This window comes from Eublepharis macularius, chromosome 6 (genome assembly GCF_028583425.1).
Source record: "Eublepharis macularius isolate TG4126 chromosome 6, MPM_Emac_v1.0, whole genome shotgun sequence".
Taxonomy (NCBI): domain Eukaryota; kingdom Metazoa; phylum Chordata; class Lepidosauria; order Squamata; family Eublepharidae; genus Eublepharis; species Eublepharis macularius.
In genome coordinates this window covers 87,270,492-87,286,686 of record NC_072795.1, presented here as the reverse complement: position 1 = coordinate 87,286,686, position 16,195 = coordinate 87,270,492, and the positions used below count along the sequence as shown (strand labels likewise).

The window sequence follows — 16,195 nt, the reverse complement described above, 5'->3', positions numbered from 1 at the left end:
TTACACACTTCTGCGTCTTTTAAAACTAGACAAATGAAGAAATTCCACCGATGAAGTTCTCCGTCATCTATCTGTTGCATGACTGCTTGCTTGGCCGCTGCATTCATTCTCCTGGTTTAGCTTCTGTTGAATTGGGGGCGGGGGGGGGGGGGAGAAGAGCAAGCAAAAATACTGCCTTATAATCAGTTCCATCGTTGTTACCCCCACACATTCACGTAGGGTTGCCAGCTCCAAGTTGGGAAATTCCTGGAGATCTGGCGGGGGGGGGGGGTGTGAAGCCTGGAGAAAGTGGGGTTTAGGGAGGGAAAGGACCTTGGCACGGCATAATTCCATAGAGTCCACCCCCCCCCCATCCCCCAAATAGCCATTGTCTCCAGGTGAACTGATCTCTGTGGCCTGGAGACCAGTTGTAATTCCAGGAGATCTCCAGCCACTACCTGGAGGCTGGCAAGCTTACATTCACGACTTGTGCGACTATAGCCTAGAACCGGAAGTCACCCTACAGAACCATTAAGAAGACAATCTCTTGAAGAACTCTCTTCGCCGCGTCTACGGCGGCTCGAGCGCGGGGAACGCAAGCGCGTGGTTTGCCCGACTCTCGCGGGGGTTGGCGCGTTACGGCTGCGCTCTGGGAGACACAACAAACATGGAGGCGGCGGCGGGGGAAGGTGTTGTGGGCGCCGGGCGCTGCAAAGTGCAGCGGAGGTGAGTTGGTGGAGGCTTAGACGGCGCTCGCAGACATCCCGGACTGCAGTGGAGGGGAAAGACCATCTTGCGCGCCTTCCTTTCTTCTCTTTGCTCTCGCCCGCCCCCGTTTGCCACCTGCGAAAGATGAAGTTAGGACGATGGTAGAGAAGCGGAGAGGAGATACGGTGGCAGAGCCCACCCGGTAGAGCATGCCTGAGCTCGTGAGCGGAAAAAGAGGGCCGAGGAGGGCTCTCCTCTCCCTAGGAAGAGGGAACTGGCGCCTGCCAGCCTCTGAGGGGGATGTGGAAGCTGGCTTTCTTAGGGTCAGGCAACCCCGGTCACAGTACCATGGGGGCGAGGGAAAGCTGGAGCGGCTGAAATTCCTACTTTCACGTAACGATTCCAGGTACCCGAGTCCTCTTTAACTGTCGCATCTTGTCATCTTGGTGGTCATCTAGAAATTCTGTGAAGATAGTTTCATGTGGGTATCCGTATTGGTTCTTTAGTAGAAGAGCAGGATTCGGGTCCAGTAGCACCTTAGAGACCAACTAAATTTCCAGGGTGTGAGCTTTCGAGAGTCAAAGCTCCCTTCGTCACATACTTTGTTAATATTGTATGTGTGTGGAGACAAAAGCGGTTTGCCCTAGTACATTTTATCTTCTGTTATTAGATAAAGTCTTGAAATGGACAGGGAAGTGATTCGAAGAGAAAAGAACAGCACAGGTTACAGATAGAGCAGTGATGTATCCTCTGGCTTGGGAGCCTCAGGTGGCTGGCTGTTTGATGTGCCTCCTGTGGCTCTTCTGAGCACTGTTCTCCAATGAGACACCTGCACCATGTTTCTGGAAAGTGGGCAAGGCCCTTGCCTGGTGGAGCCTGTAGTTGACAGATAGTTCCCACCTTGATACAGCTGCTGCCAGAGAAACAGGTAAGCTGCAAGCCTCCTTTAAATACAGGCCTCATGCCGGGGATAAACGTAAACATGGCTCCTTAGGTTGATAGTAATTGCAAATATGGCTCTCTATGGCGTGAGTATCACTGGTATAGAGTGTGGGCCAAGTAGAGCTGACTGTATATGAGCTTGTGCGTGTAGGGAAAGTGTGTAATGTTTGGCAACACAAAACACGCAGGTCTAGATTTGCCATGGACTTGACTTGACGGAAGGATGTGACCAATTCCAACTTCTTATAATGGGTATATTTGTTATTACATGCATTCTGTGTATCTTTGGGTTTATATGTAATATATGGGCCCTTCCACCATTAAAAGCAAACAAAACTGGAAAACCTTGAGGATGGAACCTTGAAGATAATATGAAGTGTAGTTGGGAGTTAGTACAGAAGACAAGCTGCTGTGATGTTCACACTGATAGAAGAAAAATATGAGTTGAGTTGAGATATTTGGAATTGCTTGGTGTAAGGAAATATGGTCCCTGCATGGGCTTGAAGAGGTGGAGACTAGGAATTAAAATATGTGATAAACTATTTGATAGTCTGTTCTTGAGGAAACTGCATTCTATTTCAGCTGATTACTGTCTTCTCAGTTTTTAAACATTTAAATGATGCCAAATATGATCATAACCATAAATATTAAGATCTTGCAGTTATAATATCTGTGCAAGAGTGTTAATAGATGGGAAAATGAAGTGATACCATTGAATGGCATAGAAACATTGTTTCAGCATTAGGGATGACTCTAGAAAAGGTATTGCTGCTCCTTGGCCCTTCAGGTCTCACTGGGCACAGTCTGCAAGGGTGGAGAAATAAGTGGTGTCATCAAGGAGAAGAGTGATATTGCTGCATTACAATAGTTACTTCTGCTGTGCATTTAAGAAAGGAGCTTGCTAGGTAAAATATTGAAGTTGGTAAAGGAGTCATGCAGTTGCTGTGGAGTCTGTGATATGTATTTGTATTTCCTGGGGTTGAACTTTTTTGCATTGTCTGTGCAGCGAGCATATTATACTAACATGTCAATGGAGGCATGGGCATGTATTTTAGCTAGATCTAGGAAATGAACCAATGTCTTTTGTTGCTTTAGATAAAGTGTTTATCTTTTTCTTTCAATGCTTTTGTCTGGCTTCTTATGTATACTGATTTTATATTGATTGTATTTGTTTAGATGTCATGCCTAAACAGGCTTGGAAATAAGTCTTGTTTTATTCATGGAACACCCAGGAATGTGTTCTTAGAATTGCAGTATATGTTTGGTGAAAGCTGATTTTTTTTCTGATATGATAGAACCATTTAAATGTTAAGTGTTATGTGGGGAGGCCTGGAAAAAAGTTCAAATTTCCTAAACATGTTTCAAATATAGATGCCTACTCAGTAAAGAGTTGAACATATTGCTAAGCTTTTAAAAAAAAATTCCTGGGCCTGGTTTATAGTATTGTTGACCTGTGGGTAGAACTTAGTATGAAGATTTCAAATGGTGCCTTGCTCAGCAGTATTATTTGTGAAAGAGTGCACATTTCTCTTTCATAGGAAAGTCATGCCAGGGGATTATTCATGTTGATGCTGCACAACAGAAATCAAATTATTTTATACAAGAGTTGAGTGGCGGGAAGGGGATCCCATTTCCTCCCCTTCCCCTGGTCACCCACCCTCAAAATCACATCCCCCCCCCTAGTCACCTTGCCTGGTCTTCTGTGCCCTCATGGTTTCACTGCTTCCTTCCCTGTCCCTCCTTTAGTTGTTTGGCACCATTTTGGGTTTGCTAGAGCAATTCTAAATACCTCCTAAAGAATTTTTTCCCCGTTTTGAGACAGAGACCTCTTAGTGGTTTGATATTATGAACCACGATTATCTTTTTTGGTTGGTTGTCCAGGGTGGGTATCAGGGCACTGAACTCAGGTAGTTCTGTTTAGAAATGTAAATTTCATTTTAAAAGCAACCTTTTAAATGTTTAAACATTTATTAGAAGTGACCTCAGAAATAGGGAAGGGAATCAACCCCACAGATCCTCTAATTTCTAATACACTACCTTATTGTTCATACACTTACAGACATATATAAACAGCAAACTAATTTTTATTGTTTGAGCATTTATTAATTTACATTCTTTGTTCTGTTCCTGTCTAACTGACATCAGAAGAGGGTTCTTGCATTTAAAATCTTACAGGGCTTGGGGCCGAGAGTACTTGATGAACAGCCTCCACGCATACAGTCCAGTCTGTCAGCAAAGATCCTTTCACAGCCCTGCTGTCTATGCCTCCATCTGCAGAGGAGAGGCAGATGGTGACCAAAGGAGGAGCTTTTTCAGTGGTGGCATCTTGGTTGTGGAATGCTGTCTCCCTTGAGACTTGCCTGGTATCAACCTTTCTTTTAGGCCCCAACGCAACCCCTTTTTTAAAATCTAGGTTTTTAACAAGGGGTTTGATATTTTAAAGTTATCTTTATAGTCTGCAAGTGCTCTATGAAAAATATTTTGAGCTGCTTAATGTTTTATGCTGTTATATTCTGACTGCATTTTAATAGTTTGTTAAAAAATGTAAAATTACTAATTTTTTTTCATGTTTTACTTTCTGAGCTCCCTTAAGCAGGTATCTGGAGGTTTTAAGGATACCTTAAGCAGGTATCTTGAGGAAGGATATGTAATTTTTTCTAAATAAGTAAGATGATACTGGGAAACAGCCTCTGAACCCCTTGGTGTTCATTTTATAGAGTACCACTGTGTACAGTCTTATCTTCCAAGCTATTGAACATCTAATGAAAGTAATGGGAAAGGTTACCTGGAGACTTGGAGTAGTGTCATCAACATATGTACGCCATTCAATTATGTTTCTCCATTTTCAGCTGATTGAATGGTGGAAGCGAATACTTTAAATAGGTTTTAAAGGTAATATTAGGCAGGAGGAGGTCCAATAAACTGAAGAGCAATTCTGACAAACGGAGATGCTGTACATAGTTATTGCAGCCAATCTGAGACTTGGGTTTTCAGCCTGCTGTAGGTGGAGATTGTATTTCCTCTAAAAAACAGGTTTGCAGCTTCGAAATCACCCTACCAGACTTTAGTCTACAGTTCCTGAAGTATTTATGTATGCCTCTTTCTACCTTCATGTCAGCCTTTCAGTCATTTTCAAAGTAAATCTAGTACAAAATCTTCCTTGCAGGTCACTGATGTGCATATTGTCATTTTTCTTTCATTTGCAGAGCTCAACAAATGGAACCTCAGTTAACTTAAGCTTATAAGCTGCTGGTGACAGCAGAAAGAAGGTAGGCAAAACTGTCTTGCAAAGGAGACTTGGAGTAGTTGTAGTTAATAATAATGTGCAGGTCCTGTTGTCATGTAGCTGAATAATGTAGGTGAACAAAGGCCATTAAAATGACAGCCCTTTACTCATTAGCTGTTGTGGTATCAGAAGTCAGACAGTACCCTTGGAGATCTAGGTGATCTTGGACGAATCACTTTCTTTCAGCTTAACCTACTGAGAGTGCTAAAGGGTGGTTGTGGTGGGGAAGACATATATGCTGCCCTTAGCTCCTTAAAGGAAGCAAGATAAAAAGCTGATAGAACTGCTTTTTGGTTTTTTCTCTTCAAAAGCAAAAGGATCAGACTACAGCAGCTTTGTGACTCATAAAATTGAATTTAGTCCCCAGACATTTGTTGTGCTTGACTACTCCCTTATTTTTTTGCAGTGCCAAGAAGGCAGGACAAATAAGACTTACTGAGCCTGCACTGGCCCTGTTACACATCACTTTCAGCCAGTATACAGCTTTATGAATTTTAAGGTGTACAAGCTTGGTCTGTCATATGGAATGCCTACATGTATATGAACCACTTCATACTTGCATGGGATACCTGATGTAATTATCAGATGAACTTAAGGAGGACATTTTTGAAGCTTGGTAGCAGAGAGTGAAGAAACCTTCAACTTTTGAGAACAAAAGTGGTGAATGCGTGGGACGTGCATATACCGTTTCCACACCTCTACTTTACTTCTCCCTTCTGTCACCCCAATAAATATTTCCTCAGTTCAGTACAGATAACAAAAATGAGTTTTTCTGGGGTAGTGTTTGTGTAGGACTATGGGAAAGTAAATAGCAAGAAGTCGAGTTGAGCTGCTCTCATATATGCCCCCCCCCCCCAATTTCAAACAACTGAGTGGACCTGGTTATAAACTGCTATATGTTGTGAAGCACAGAAACTGAAAAGTGTAATTTTGCTGCTACTTTGGTCTCTGTTCTGAGGTTTGATTTATTCTCTGTTATATATTATTTATTTATTTCATTTATACCTCAGCTTTCTCCCCAATGGGCACCTAAGGTAGCTTACATTTTTTCCTCACAATAACCCTGTGAGATAGGTTAGGCAGAGAGAAGGTGACTGGCCCAAGGTCACCCAGCAAGCTTCCATGACAGGGTGGGGATTTGAACCTGCTTCTCACAGATCTTAGTCGGACACTCTAACCATTACACCATGCTGGTGGCTAGCTTTTCATGCCAATGTGTAAAAATTTAATTTCTCTCTTTTTGCAGACTTAAAGACGTTACACTTTTGTGATTGTCTCCGTATATAATGGAATCTACACTTCAACAGTGGATTTTTGATATCTCTTTCATTGATTTGCATTTTATTTGGATTGATAAGGTAAGGCTGCTTGTTAACTTGTTTTTTGTAGCACTTTTTAAAGAATCTCTTTCTTTATACATCCACAATTGTATGGCAGAGATACTGGAGTTTAAGTTGTCAAAGTGTTGTTACATTCTGAATTCTTATATCTGTGGACTTATCTTCCTCAAATCTCTGACTGTAGAAAACACGAGGATTTGTTTTTCTATCTGATGCGCAGGAGCAAAGAGATTATCTACACATGTTTCCTTGTTGCAGACATCCTAAGAAACTATTAATATTCTTTACTAAATAGGCCAGAAACAGAGAACTATTGCAATCAAGAGACAAAAACATTCCTGTATTGTCGATGTGTTGTCGAAGGCTTTCACGGCTGGAGAACGATGGTTGTTGTGGGTTTTCCGGGCTGTATTGCATTCCTGTTTATTCTTGGTTTTAATTGGGCAGCAGAAGGTTCACTGCAAAATTTTTCTAAATTGGCAGCTTTATCAAACTGGCCCTAGGAAAACAGTACACATGTCAGTAAATTACCTCTTTCAGTTAAAATAGTAACTATGAACTTCCTCACTATGACAAGATTTTTTTGTCGATAGAACTACTGATATGATGGCAACATTTAGCAAGAGGTGGTTTTTAAATGTGACTACACTGACCACTGGTGAAAAAGTATGTCAAAGAGCAAGTGAAGTTTTGTCATGTTCTGATACCACAAATACTATCTCTTGAAAGGGAGTTGATAAAACTTGCTGAAAACATATCTCCCCCGCCCCTCCCTGATAGGGAAACCGGAACATAGGTACTTGTTTATCCTGAAGAAATGTTCGGAATGTTTTCTGCATAATAGGAAACTTGTCTAATTTCTTGGGGGTGGGGTGAGAGGATGTCATATAAAAAAACTTGTATAAAAGTTGCTCATTTGTGCAATATTTTATTTTCATACAAATCAGCAAAATGGAATTGTAGAGAAGTTTGGTTCATGTCAATGTTCAAAAGGGCTTCAAGGTTTCTTACTCTTTGTTTTCATTCAATCTTGGGTAGTCATACAAGGCTGCAATATAACCACACATTTCACAAAACAGATGGTGTGAATGAATATGCATCTGATGAATGGACTTAAGTCAGTCTAGCTAGTTCCAGTTGAGTATTTTATATAAATAGTAGGCAGCTTGTGGGAGCTAGGAATCCTCAAAACAGGTGAGTACTATATAACTAAAAGATAGCTGGCTGCTAGTATTGAGTCTAGTGACTCAGAATCTGTAGTTTCTGTTTTTCATTTTTAAAAAACCAAAAAAACCCTTGTATGACTAGAGACGGTTTAAAATGTAAACAATAGTATAGGTAAAGGTATTCAGAAACCAAAGGTGCTTTTGTGGACAAACAAGGTGTGAGGCATCAGTGGGTAAAAATACTGTGTATTTCACAAGACAGTTCCTTTAGATCTGTGTTCCCTTCCTTCCATGCACTTTTGTTACTTTCAGTAATGTTGAGGTGCTTCCTTCTCTTCTTTTTAGATCATAAAATACTGAATTTTAAGATCTTTATGTTTCCTTGGAGCACTGTATTTTACATTTTTAGTTCTAGTTTCTAATCACAGAAATTGAAACATCTGATAACACCTGAGTTCTGAAAACTGTGTGTGAAAAATTGTGATCTTTAACCTGAAATTTCATGCGTTGGAAGGACTTCTTAAGAAGAGGCGTGCTGGATCGGATCAGTAATCCATCCAGTCTATCATCCTGTTTCCACAATGGCTGACAAGAGGCCCCAGAAGGCCCATTTTGGGGCAAAGCCTCCCCTTGCTACTGTCCCCTGAACAATTTTCCGAGGTATGCAGAATTTAGCGATCATGATTAAATAGCCTTTAATGGACCTGTCAACCTTGAATGTGTCCTTAACAGCCTTAAGCTGATGAGCTTCAGTTTATCCTGGCTGGGTATTATACTTGATCCAGTGTTATTGCTGGAGAAGCAAGTTAATTCAGCTGCAACTGATGCTTTCTTCCATCTCCACTTAGCATGGAGGATGGCTCCCTACCTTGATCCAGCTGATCTGGATATGTGGATCCATGCCACAGTGGCTTCAAGGCTAGACTGTTGTAATGTGCTCTACATGGGAAACATTGGAAACATTAGCTCGTTCAGAACACCACAGCTTGATTACTCTCAGGTACTAGGTGGAGTGAGTGTGTTACATCTATTCTGCAGTCATGCTGTTGATGACCAGTTAGTTTCTGGGTTAAATTCAAAGTGCTGTTTATTGCCTTCATGGCCTGGGACACATTTGTAGGACTGCTTCTTCCAGTATGCTCTGCTGCAACAACTTTGCTTGTCTGAGCAAGACCTTTTGAAAGTGCTGGTGTACAAAGGGTAAGATCAACAACTGCCCTACCTGAGCATTTTGTACTGTGGCACTGTAGTGGTGGGGGCCTACCTGACAAGGTCAGGAAGGCTACCGTGTTAGAATCATTTGGCAGAACACGAAATATGTAACTTTTCAGGAGAGCATTTCTATGACAGGGATATCGTTGTAGTTCTTAATGTTCATTGAAAGGTGTAAGTGGCTTTTATTGTATTGTTGAGTATGAAGTTTTGTAATGGGGTAGATGGCTTGAGTCTCTATGAGAAGGGTAGTCTGTAAGCGAAGTAAGTAAATAAAACTATTATTGATTTCATTGTGTGATCTCAAGTTTTGGTATTTTGAGAAATGAAGAAAACGTTCTTATTTACTACTTTCTCTACCATGTGTTACCTTATAAAATTTCTGTCAAGCTATCCCTTGGTTTTTTCCCCAAGCTATAAAGCCCCAGAGTCTTTACCTTTCTTTGCAGGGAATATCCTTTTGAATCCCTTGGTCATTTTGGTTTGCTTTTTTCTGGTATGAATTGTACAGGAATAATGGTTTTCTGGTGAATACAAGTGTGTTATTGTTGTACAAGTTCTTGAGTGTTAGACGTGCATGTGGAAAACCCTTGTTCAGTTCCTTGGTCAGCTGTGAATTTCAGGGGGAGCCCTTGATAAGTCATCATTCCTCATCATAACATACCTTATGGGGGAACTGTGAGGCGAAAATGTTCTGAGTTTCTCAATAGTACAGGCAGATGTAGCAAGTTGCTAACAATTTTAAATGCTAATTAGTTTCTGTGTGAATCTTTTTTTTTTTAAACTTTTAGGCCCACAACATTGTGAAGCTGTAGTGTGAATATGGGTGAAAAGAAACCAGAACCTTTGGATTTTGTAAAAGATTTTCAAGAATATTTGACTCAGCAGACTCACCATGTGAACATGATTTCAGGCTCTGTTAGTGGGGACAAGGAAGCTGAGACTCTTCAAGGTGGTAAGTTAACTTTTGTGCAGTTGAACTTAAGCAGTGTTTAAATGAAAATGAGGAGAGAAGTTAAGTCTAGGAAATGTTTTTTCTGCCTCTTTTACTGGGATATCATACAAGCTAACTTGGAGATAGAGTAGATTTTCAGTGTGTGTTTTTATGTCATTATTTCTTTTTACAGCAGGGACAGAAGGTGATCAGAATGGATTAGATCATCCTTCAGTTGAAGTCTCGCTGGATGAAAACTCGGGAGTATTAGTAGATGGATTTGAAAGAACTTTTGATGGAAAATTAAAGTGTCGCTATTGTAACTATGCCAGCAAAGGAACAGCACGTCTCATAGAACATATCAGAATCCACACAGGTATGACTATTGCTGCAATTTTTGTATCTGCACGGCCATTTTGCAAAAGTTGATGTGAATACGCACAAATTTACCCATGTGGTGGTGTCGTATCAGATATGTACTATGTTTTACAGTCAGGAGACTTGCAGCTCTAAGTTAATGGGGTTTTCGTTCTTTTTATTTCTTCCCAATAGTATGTCTTAAAATGTAAGTGCAAACTGAAACTAAGAAACCATATGGAATGTTTTATATGGCACTACTTGGGGAAATAGTAGCACTTTATGATCTTGTTGATTTTTAGCACTTCATAATACTGAATTTGCTTGGTATTTTCTTTCATTGTCCTGTTGCGATTTTTTTGAAACACTAATTGATTTAAACCTATTACTTTTGTTATTTCAGGTGAGAAGCCACATAGATGCCATTTATGCCCCTTTGCATCGGCCTATGAACGTCACCTGGAAGCTCATATGCGATCACATACTGGTGAAAAACCTTATAAATGTGAACTGTGTTCCTTCCGTTGTAGTGACAGGAGCAATTTGTCACACCATCGTAGGCGTAAACATAAAATGGTGCCTATAAAGGGTACAAGGCCTTCCCTTAGTAGCAAGAAGATGTGGGGGGTCTTGCAGAAGAAGACCAGTAACTTGGGGTACAGCCGAAGAGCACTAATTAACTTGAGTCCACCTTCCATGGTGGTTCAGAAGCCAGATTACCTTAACGAATTCACCCATGAAATTCCAAACATTCAGACTGAAACATATGAAAGTATGACAAAGCCAACAGAGACTGGTGGGTTGCCGAGAGACCCACAAGATCTTATGGTAGATAATCCTTTGAACCAGCTTTCCACATTAGCAGGACAGTTGTCTAGTCTGCCTCCTGAAAACCAAAACCCACCTTCCCCTGATGTTGTACCATGTCAAGACGAAAAGCCTTTTATGATGCAGCAGCCTGCTGCACCCACTATCATTCCAGCTGTGGCAACAAGTATTCCTCGGAGCTCGCCCCCTACAAGCCCTGATCCTCGTCCTGCACATACTCAAAGAAACTACAGTCCAGTGGCAGGTCCTAGCAGTGACCACAGTGCCCATGCCAGTACTCCAAGCATAAGTAATAGTCAGCCAAGTACTCCTGCACCAACTCTTCCAGTTCAGGATCCTCAGCTTCTGCATCACTGCCAGCACTGTGATATGTATTTTGCTGACAATATTCTTTATACTATTCATATGGGATGTCATGGATTTGAAAATCCTTTCCAGTGTAACATCTGTGGCTGCAAGTGTAAAAACAAATACGATTTTGCTTGCCACTTTGCCAGAGGCCAGCATAACCAGCATTGATTGAATACAAGTAGCATCATGCTTTCATTTATTTGTGTGTGTTTAAGCACATTGCTATCTGTCTCTTACATTCTGAGAGAAAGTGTGCTTGTCCTGGTGGAAGAATTACACAGTTAACGTTGGAGGCAAATGTCTTTACACTGTCATGATTTGCTGGGTATGTTCTTCTTAGTCACGATGGTGTTCTTTATGTGGTTCCTCAATGGAAATGATGCTCATAGTTCAATTACATTTTTGTATGGATTGTTAGCATAACCTACCTAACGTGCATCTCTGGAACGTTGCCTGTATCTAAATACAGTTTTAAAATCCTTCAGAAGCTGTCCCACAAAACAGCTCATTCAAACTTCTGCCACATTTAATTTGCTCTGACATGGTTAATGTAGAAAACATACTATTGTATACCAACTGGCTATCCCCTAACTGCTAAATCTTTTTGAAGAGATTAAACAAGGAAAATGTTCATGTCCACAGTTAAAGTTAAAATCTGACAGTATATTTGCTGTGAGGCCTTTAAAGCTCATGTGAAAAAAATGGAAAGCTAAAAGGATAGCAACTTTAAAAAATAAATATGTGAAATAGGGTACAAAGACTCCCACCTTTCAGTTACTACTCATCTGTTTAAGAAATAACTAAATGGTGCCTAGATTTAAGTGTCAGTAACTCTTAATGGTCTGTGTTAAAAACAAAACAAAATGGGAAATGTTTGAATGATATACCATAATACTCATGCCTAACTTAGTGGTGCATTATAAAAAAATTCCACTGCCTTTAAGTGCTGATTCAAGAGCCATTTTTTTGCCTTCTGTTCATGGCATATTGACCACCTTCAGGGTTCCATAACACTGATGTCAATATTCCATTTAGAGTTTAAATATGGAACTACGAATGCATTTACTTTTGAAAAATATTCTAGTCAATGTACACAGTGATCGATATCAAATGTTCTCTGAGCAAGTGTTTTGTTTGTGATTCTGGACAGGACCAAACAAGTGAAGATGAAGATTAGTGGCAATGAATTAATATTGTAGACAATGTGGTAGTGAACTTTTAAAAACTGTATACTTTTAACATTGTTCAGCTACCTAAAAGAGTGAACAGGCACTTTAAACAAAAATGCTAGCAAAAACTGGAGTGCTGGCTCTGTAATGGGAAACCTTAATAGTCTTTTTTTGAGGGGAGATACTTATTTCAACAAGCACTTTGATTGTCTATCTTTTATTACATTTAGTCTTACTCACTTTGAAATATAAACTATTTCTTTGCATAACGAGTAAATATGCACATACAGACTGATTTAAGGTAACTGGTGGAGTGCATTTATTTTTCATGTTCCCCAAAACATGACTTCTTGTGAAGTATAATATGGTAATTACATCTAGCAGCCAGGTCAAATGCATGGCTGTGCAAATGCAGTAGGTTATAGCATTGTTTGGTAGAGAAACAATTAAATTTCCACTGTTGGTGCTAATGAAGCTATGCGTTCTTCGGTTGTAATAATTTCCCTTGCCCTTGAATTTCATAGCTTTGGCACATAAGGGGAGCATGAATCCACATGTGATAAACGGTAATAAAGGGTACAGGGTGGGCTGTACTGAAGCAAGCTGCATGAAGCCAGGGGTTGGATCCTCCAGCTGAAACAGAATTAATTTTTTGTTACCATACAGTCCTATAGCATGGTGCAGTGTAATGAAAAGAGGGGGAGAGGACGAGCTATGACAAGGGAGCAAATGTACGCACAAGGCCAGGTTAAGGTTATATGTATTGGAATCTTTGAAATCATATAATTGCCTTCTCAGGATGGTGCATTGGCCAACCTTGTTGCTGAATGCCACTGTAATTTGCATAGCGTAGTATAAGAAGGAACTTCAGTACAAATAAATATATTTAGAATTGACCGTAAGTAGGTTATAGGGTACCAATTTTTTTAAGTAGTGTTGTCTTTTCTAACTGCATACAACAAAGATAGTCCAGAAGCATAATTTTTCTGGAAACCAGAATTCCTGATTCCTGTTTGCATAGCACAGAATTTGTTTGGTAAGTAGAAAGGGGGAAACTCAGCACTTATCCAGCAAGCAAAGGGCATAGCAACTACACAGCTGCTGCAAAGGACCAGTGGAACATGGCAGACAGTAACGTCTATCAGTGGCTTCATCTGGTAAGCAAATCCATACTACAAAACCAAAAAGAAATGCTCAAGAAGTATTCTCAAGTGTTAGTTGACAATTGGCTAGTTATAGTAGGATGAGTTGCAGTCTGATCCTGTAGCTGGCCTTCTAACAGATTCCAGTGAAAGGGCTTCGAAAAGCATACTGTTTCAATTTCTCTTGTAGCAAAACAAGGATGCAAAATTCTACTTCTGACTCCTAAAGATGCATTTCCTCCTACAGTTCCACTAACCCAGAGCTATATGTCAAATATATGAACAATATATAAAAAATTATTAGTTACAGCCATTACTTCATAAACATCTTCCTTTTAATCAGGGTGTCGATTAGCAGTACATAGCTTTATGGGGTCAGGCTGTTATTGATGAATCCTTGTATGTCAAGATCGTGTTGTGTTAAGAGATTTCAGTTTCTTTTCTGCAGACGAATCCACATTCTGTATTGACATTCTCTCATAGGATGCTTTTCATCTGGGACACTTAAATGGCAGTTGTTCGCTCCTGAAGTAGACCAGAGTGCTGTAGCATATTGATGCCTTAAACTTATTTAACATTTTTAAAGCCATAACTATTCTTTGCACCTTTGTAGACTGAAGTCTTTTAATGAAGTATGGAATAGTGATACAGCTATGTTAAATTTATTATGTAGAATCAGTAGAATGTATAAAATTGATGATCATGAGTTAATCAAAACCAAGCCCTTAACATTCACTAATTTTAAGGGGAAACTATAGAGTATATGTCCGACTTCCCTATTGAACAAAACAGAGCTTGAAAATATTTTCCGACAGATTTTCTGCTTCAAAGGTATTCCCTGTAGAAGAGTCTTTAAGTACTCTTGGTTAAGTCCTCCTAAGGCCTACTTTAATATGTATTTTAATGGAAAGAACATATTTTGTATATGTAAAAAACCCCAAACCGCATGCATAGTGATACTTTTTCCAGAAAGGGGAATTGAATTATGTTCAGTGTAACTCATATTTTGAGGGGTTTTTTTTTTTTAGGAATAAAATAGCACTTTGTAATAATTCTCACTTTACCTGTGTGGCTGCCTGAGCTCAGAAGTTTCTGGCATCATCAGCAGGCCAATTTTGTAATGTTTAACGCTGGTGGAATACCAGTGTTCTTTTGCTAAAAGGTAACTCACCTTAGTGTACAGGCAGCCATTTTGTATGATGGCTATATTGTACAGAGGAAAAGCTTACCACAGTTCTGCACTTGAAACCGGTTTACATTGCATTTCCACTGTGCTTTCCAGAATCACTCACCACTTCTGTTAATAAGTGGGAACCTAAAGGGTTTAATCTTACTGGGGGCAGGGGAGAATAGTAGAAACAACTTGGTAAGACTGCTCAGCAGCCTTATTTCACACAAGCATGTAATGAAGGATGAGAGGAGTCAAAGAAACTTGATCAAGCAGACTTCCAGCTGTACTCTCTAAAAGATATAACAAGAATGTTGGAATAAGCCTGAAAGTATGACTATATGGTCTGTGATTATTCCTCCCCCCTTATCATTTTGTTTTTGTTTCCAGATACCTTGAGGCCAAGTATTTTGAATATAAATGTTCTGGTTCTTTCTCTAGTGATAGTGTCAAGTATAAACTAGTGAGAGCATTGTAGAGCTTTTTGAAAGTGTGTATGACCAGTGCTTTGATAAGAAAATGCTAAAATTACAAACAGCTTGGATGTATAACTTTGGAAGTATGATAGAAACTAATAACCCAATGAAACAGGAATAATTGCCTGGATCAAAAGAACCACAAGAGGAAAGCAGCAAGGAGGGGCTTTCTCACCTGTTCTTTCATATGGCACCCTGCTGTGCTCCTCTTGCCTCAACAGGAAACAGACTTGGTGCTATGTGGCGTCTGCCCTGGGAGAGGAAAAGCACTCTCTGTTGCTAGAAAACTTTAGATAATAACAGTACTATAATTTTCGTATTCTTTAAAAAAAATGCCTATAGAGGAGTAAACTATAATTTCACTGGTCTCAAGAGAACAGTGAACTACTTGCAAGCAAAGGTGAGCAGAGTATTTTAAAATGTTGAGAGATGGGTTTAGTCTCTGAGAAAAAGTGCTTCAGGAGTAAAACTGATCAAATGCAGTCTTCTTTCAGTAGGACTCATCAGAGCCCTGTGGGAATTCCCTTGATTTATAGATCATATATAATCAGTGCAGTCCTAAGCAGAGTTCTTCCAGTCTATGCCCATTGATTTTACCAAGAATTTAGATAATTCACACACTGCCCTAGGAACACACAGATCAGAAAAACTCAAGTGAGCCTTTCCTTGACTTTTTGTGCAAGGCTATTTGTAATGATGCAATGCAGATCAAACGAGTTTCATGGAAAATTATGTTTTATGTTTTTATACTACAATAAAATCAAATAAACCCTGTAAAGAAGTACTGTTTTACAAAATTACAAACAGCAATCCTATGTTGTTTGACATTATAGCCCTTTTAAAATACAGTACAGTACAGGAAGGCAATGGCAAACCACCCCATACAGTCTGCCAAGAAAACGCCCCCCCCCCATGGGTTAGTAATGACTCGGTGCTTGCACCTTTACCTTTTGCAGCCCTCCTCCTGCTGCATAGGTGCAATGTGTTCCTCTGGCACTAGCTGTTTTTTTGGCTTGCTGAAGCAATGGGGGAAAGGCCCTGCAATGAAATAGGCTCTGGTAGAAGCAAGTTTTAGAATCTAAGTCATAGAAGAAACTATATAACTGCTCATCAGCTAAAATAAAGAGACACAATGGC

General features: G+C 39.9%; 1 protein-coding gene across 4 annotated transcripts; it reads left to right on the top strand.

The window, feature by feature from the left end:
• The first annotated feature begins 618 nt into the window (after nt 1-618).
• Nucleotides 619-16,065, top strand: IKZF5 (IKAROS family zinc finger 5). Of its 4 annotated transcripts, none has more exons than XM_054983181.1 (6): nt 619-705; nt 4,836-4,898; nt 6,162-6,273; nt 9,425-9,588; nt 9,761-9,943; nt 10,328-16,065. In XM_054983181.1, the coding sequence occupies exons 4-6, from the start codon at nt 9,456-9,458 to the stop codon at nt 11,269-11,271; spliced, it is 1,260 nt and encodes a 419-aa protein (XP_054839156.1). In that variant the 5' UTR covers nt 619-705; nt 4,836-4,898; nt 6,162-6,273; nt 9,425-9,455; the 3' UTR covers nt 11,272-16,065. The 4 variants fall into 4 exon arrangements, with proteins under 4 accessions (XP_054839156.1, XP_054839157.1, XP_054839159.1 ...); XM_054983182.1 differs by lacking the exon at nt 619-705 and adding an exon at nt 994-1,093; XM_054983184.1 differs by lacking the exon at nt 619-705 and adding an exon at nt 1,594-1,615.
• Nucleotides 16,066-16,195: the final 130 nt, after the last annotated feature.

Bases quoted from the DNA above. Each gene is read 5' to 3' on its own strand.
- IKZF5 (XM_054983181.1), top strand. From the start codon at position 9,456: ATGGGTGAAAAGAAACCAGAACCTTTGGATTTTGTAAAAGATTTTCAA. The intron at 9,589-9,760 runs GTAAGTTAACTT...TTCTTTTTACAG, and splicing joins AGCTGAGACTCTTCAAGGTG to CAGGGACAGAAGGTGATCAG. The intron at 9,944-10,327 runs GTATGACTATTG...TTGTTATTTCAG, and splicing joins ACATATCAGAATCCACACAG to GTGAGAAGCCACATAGATGC.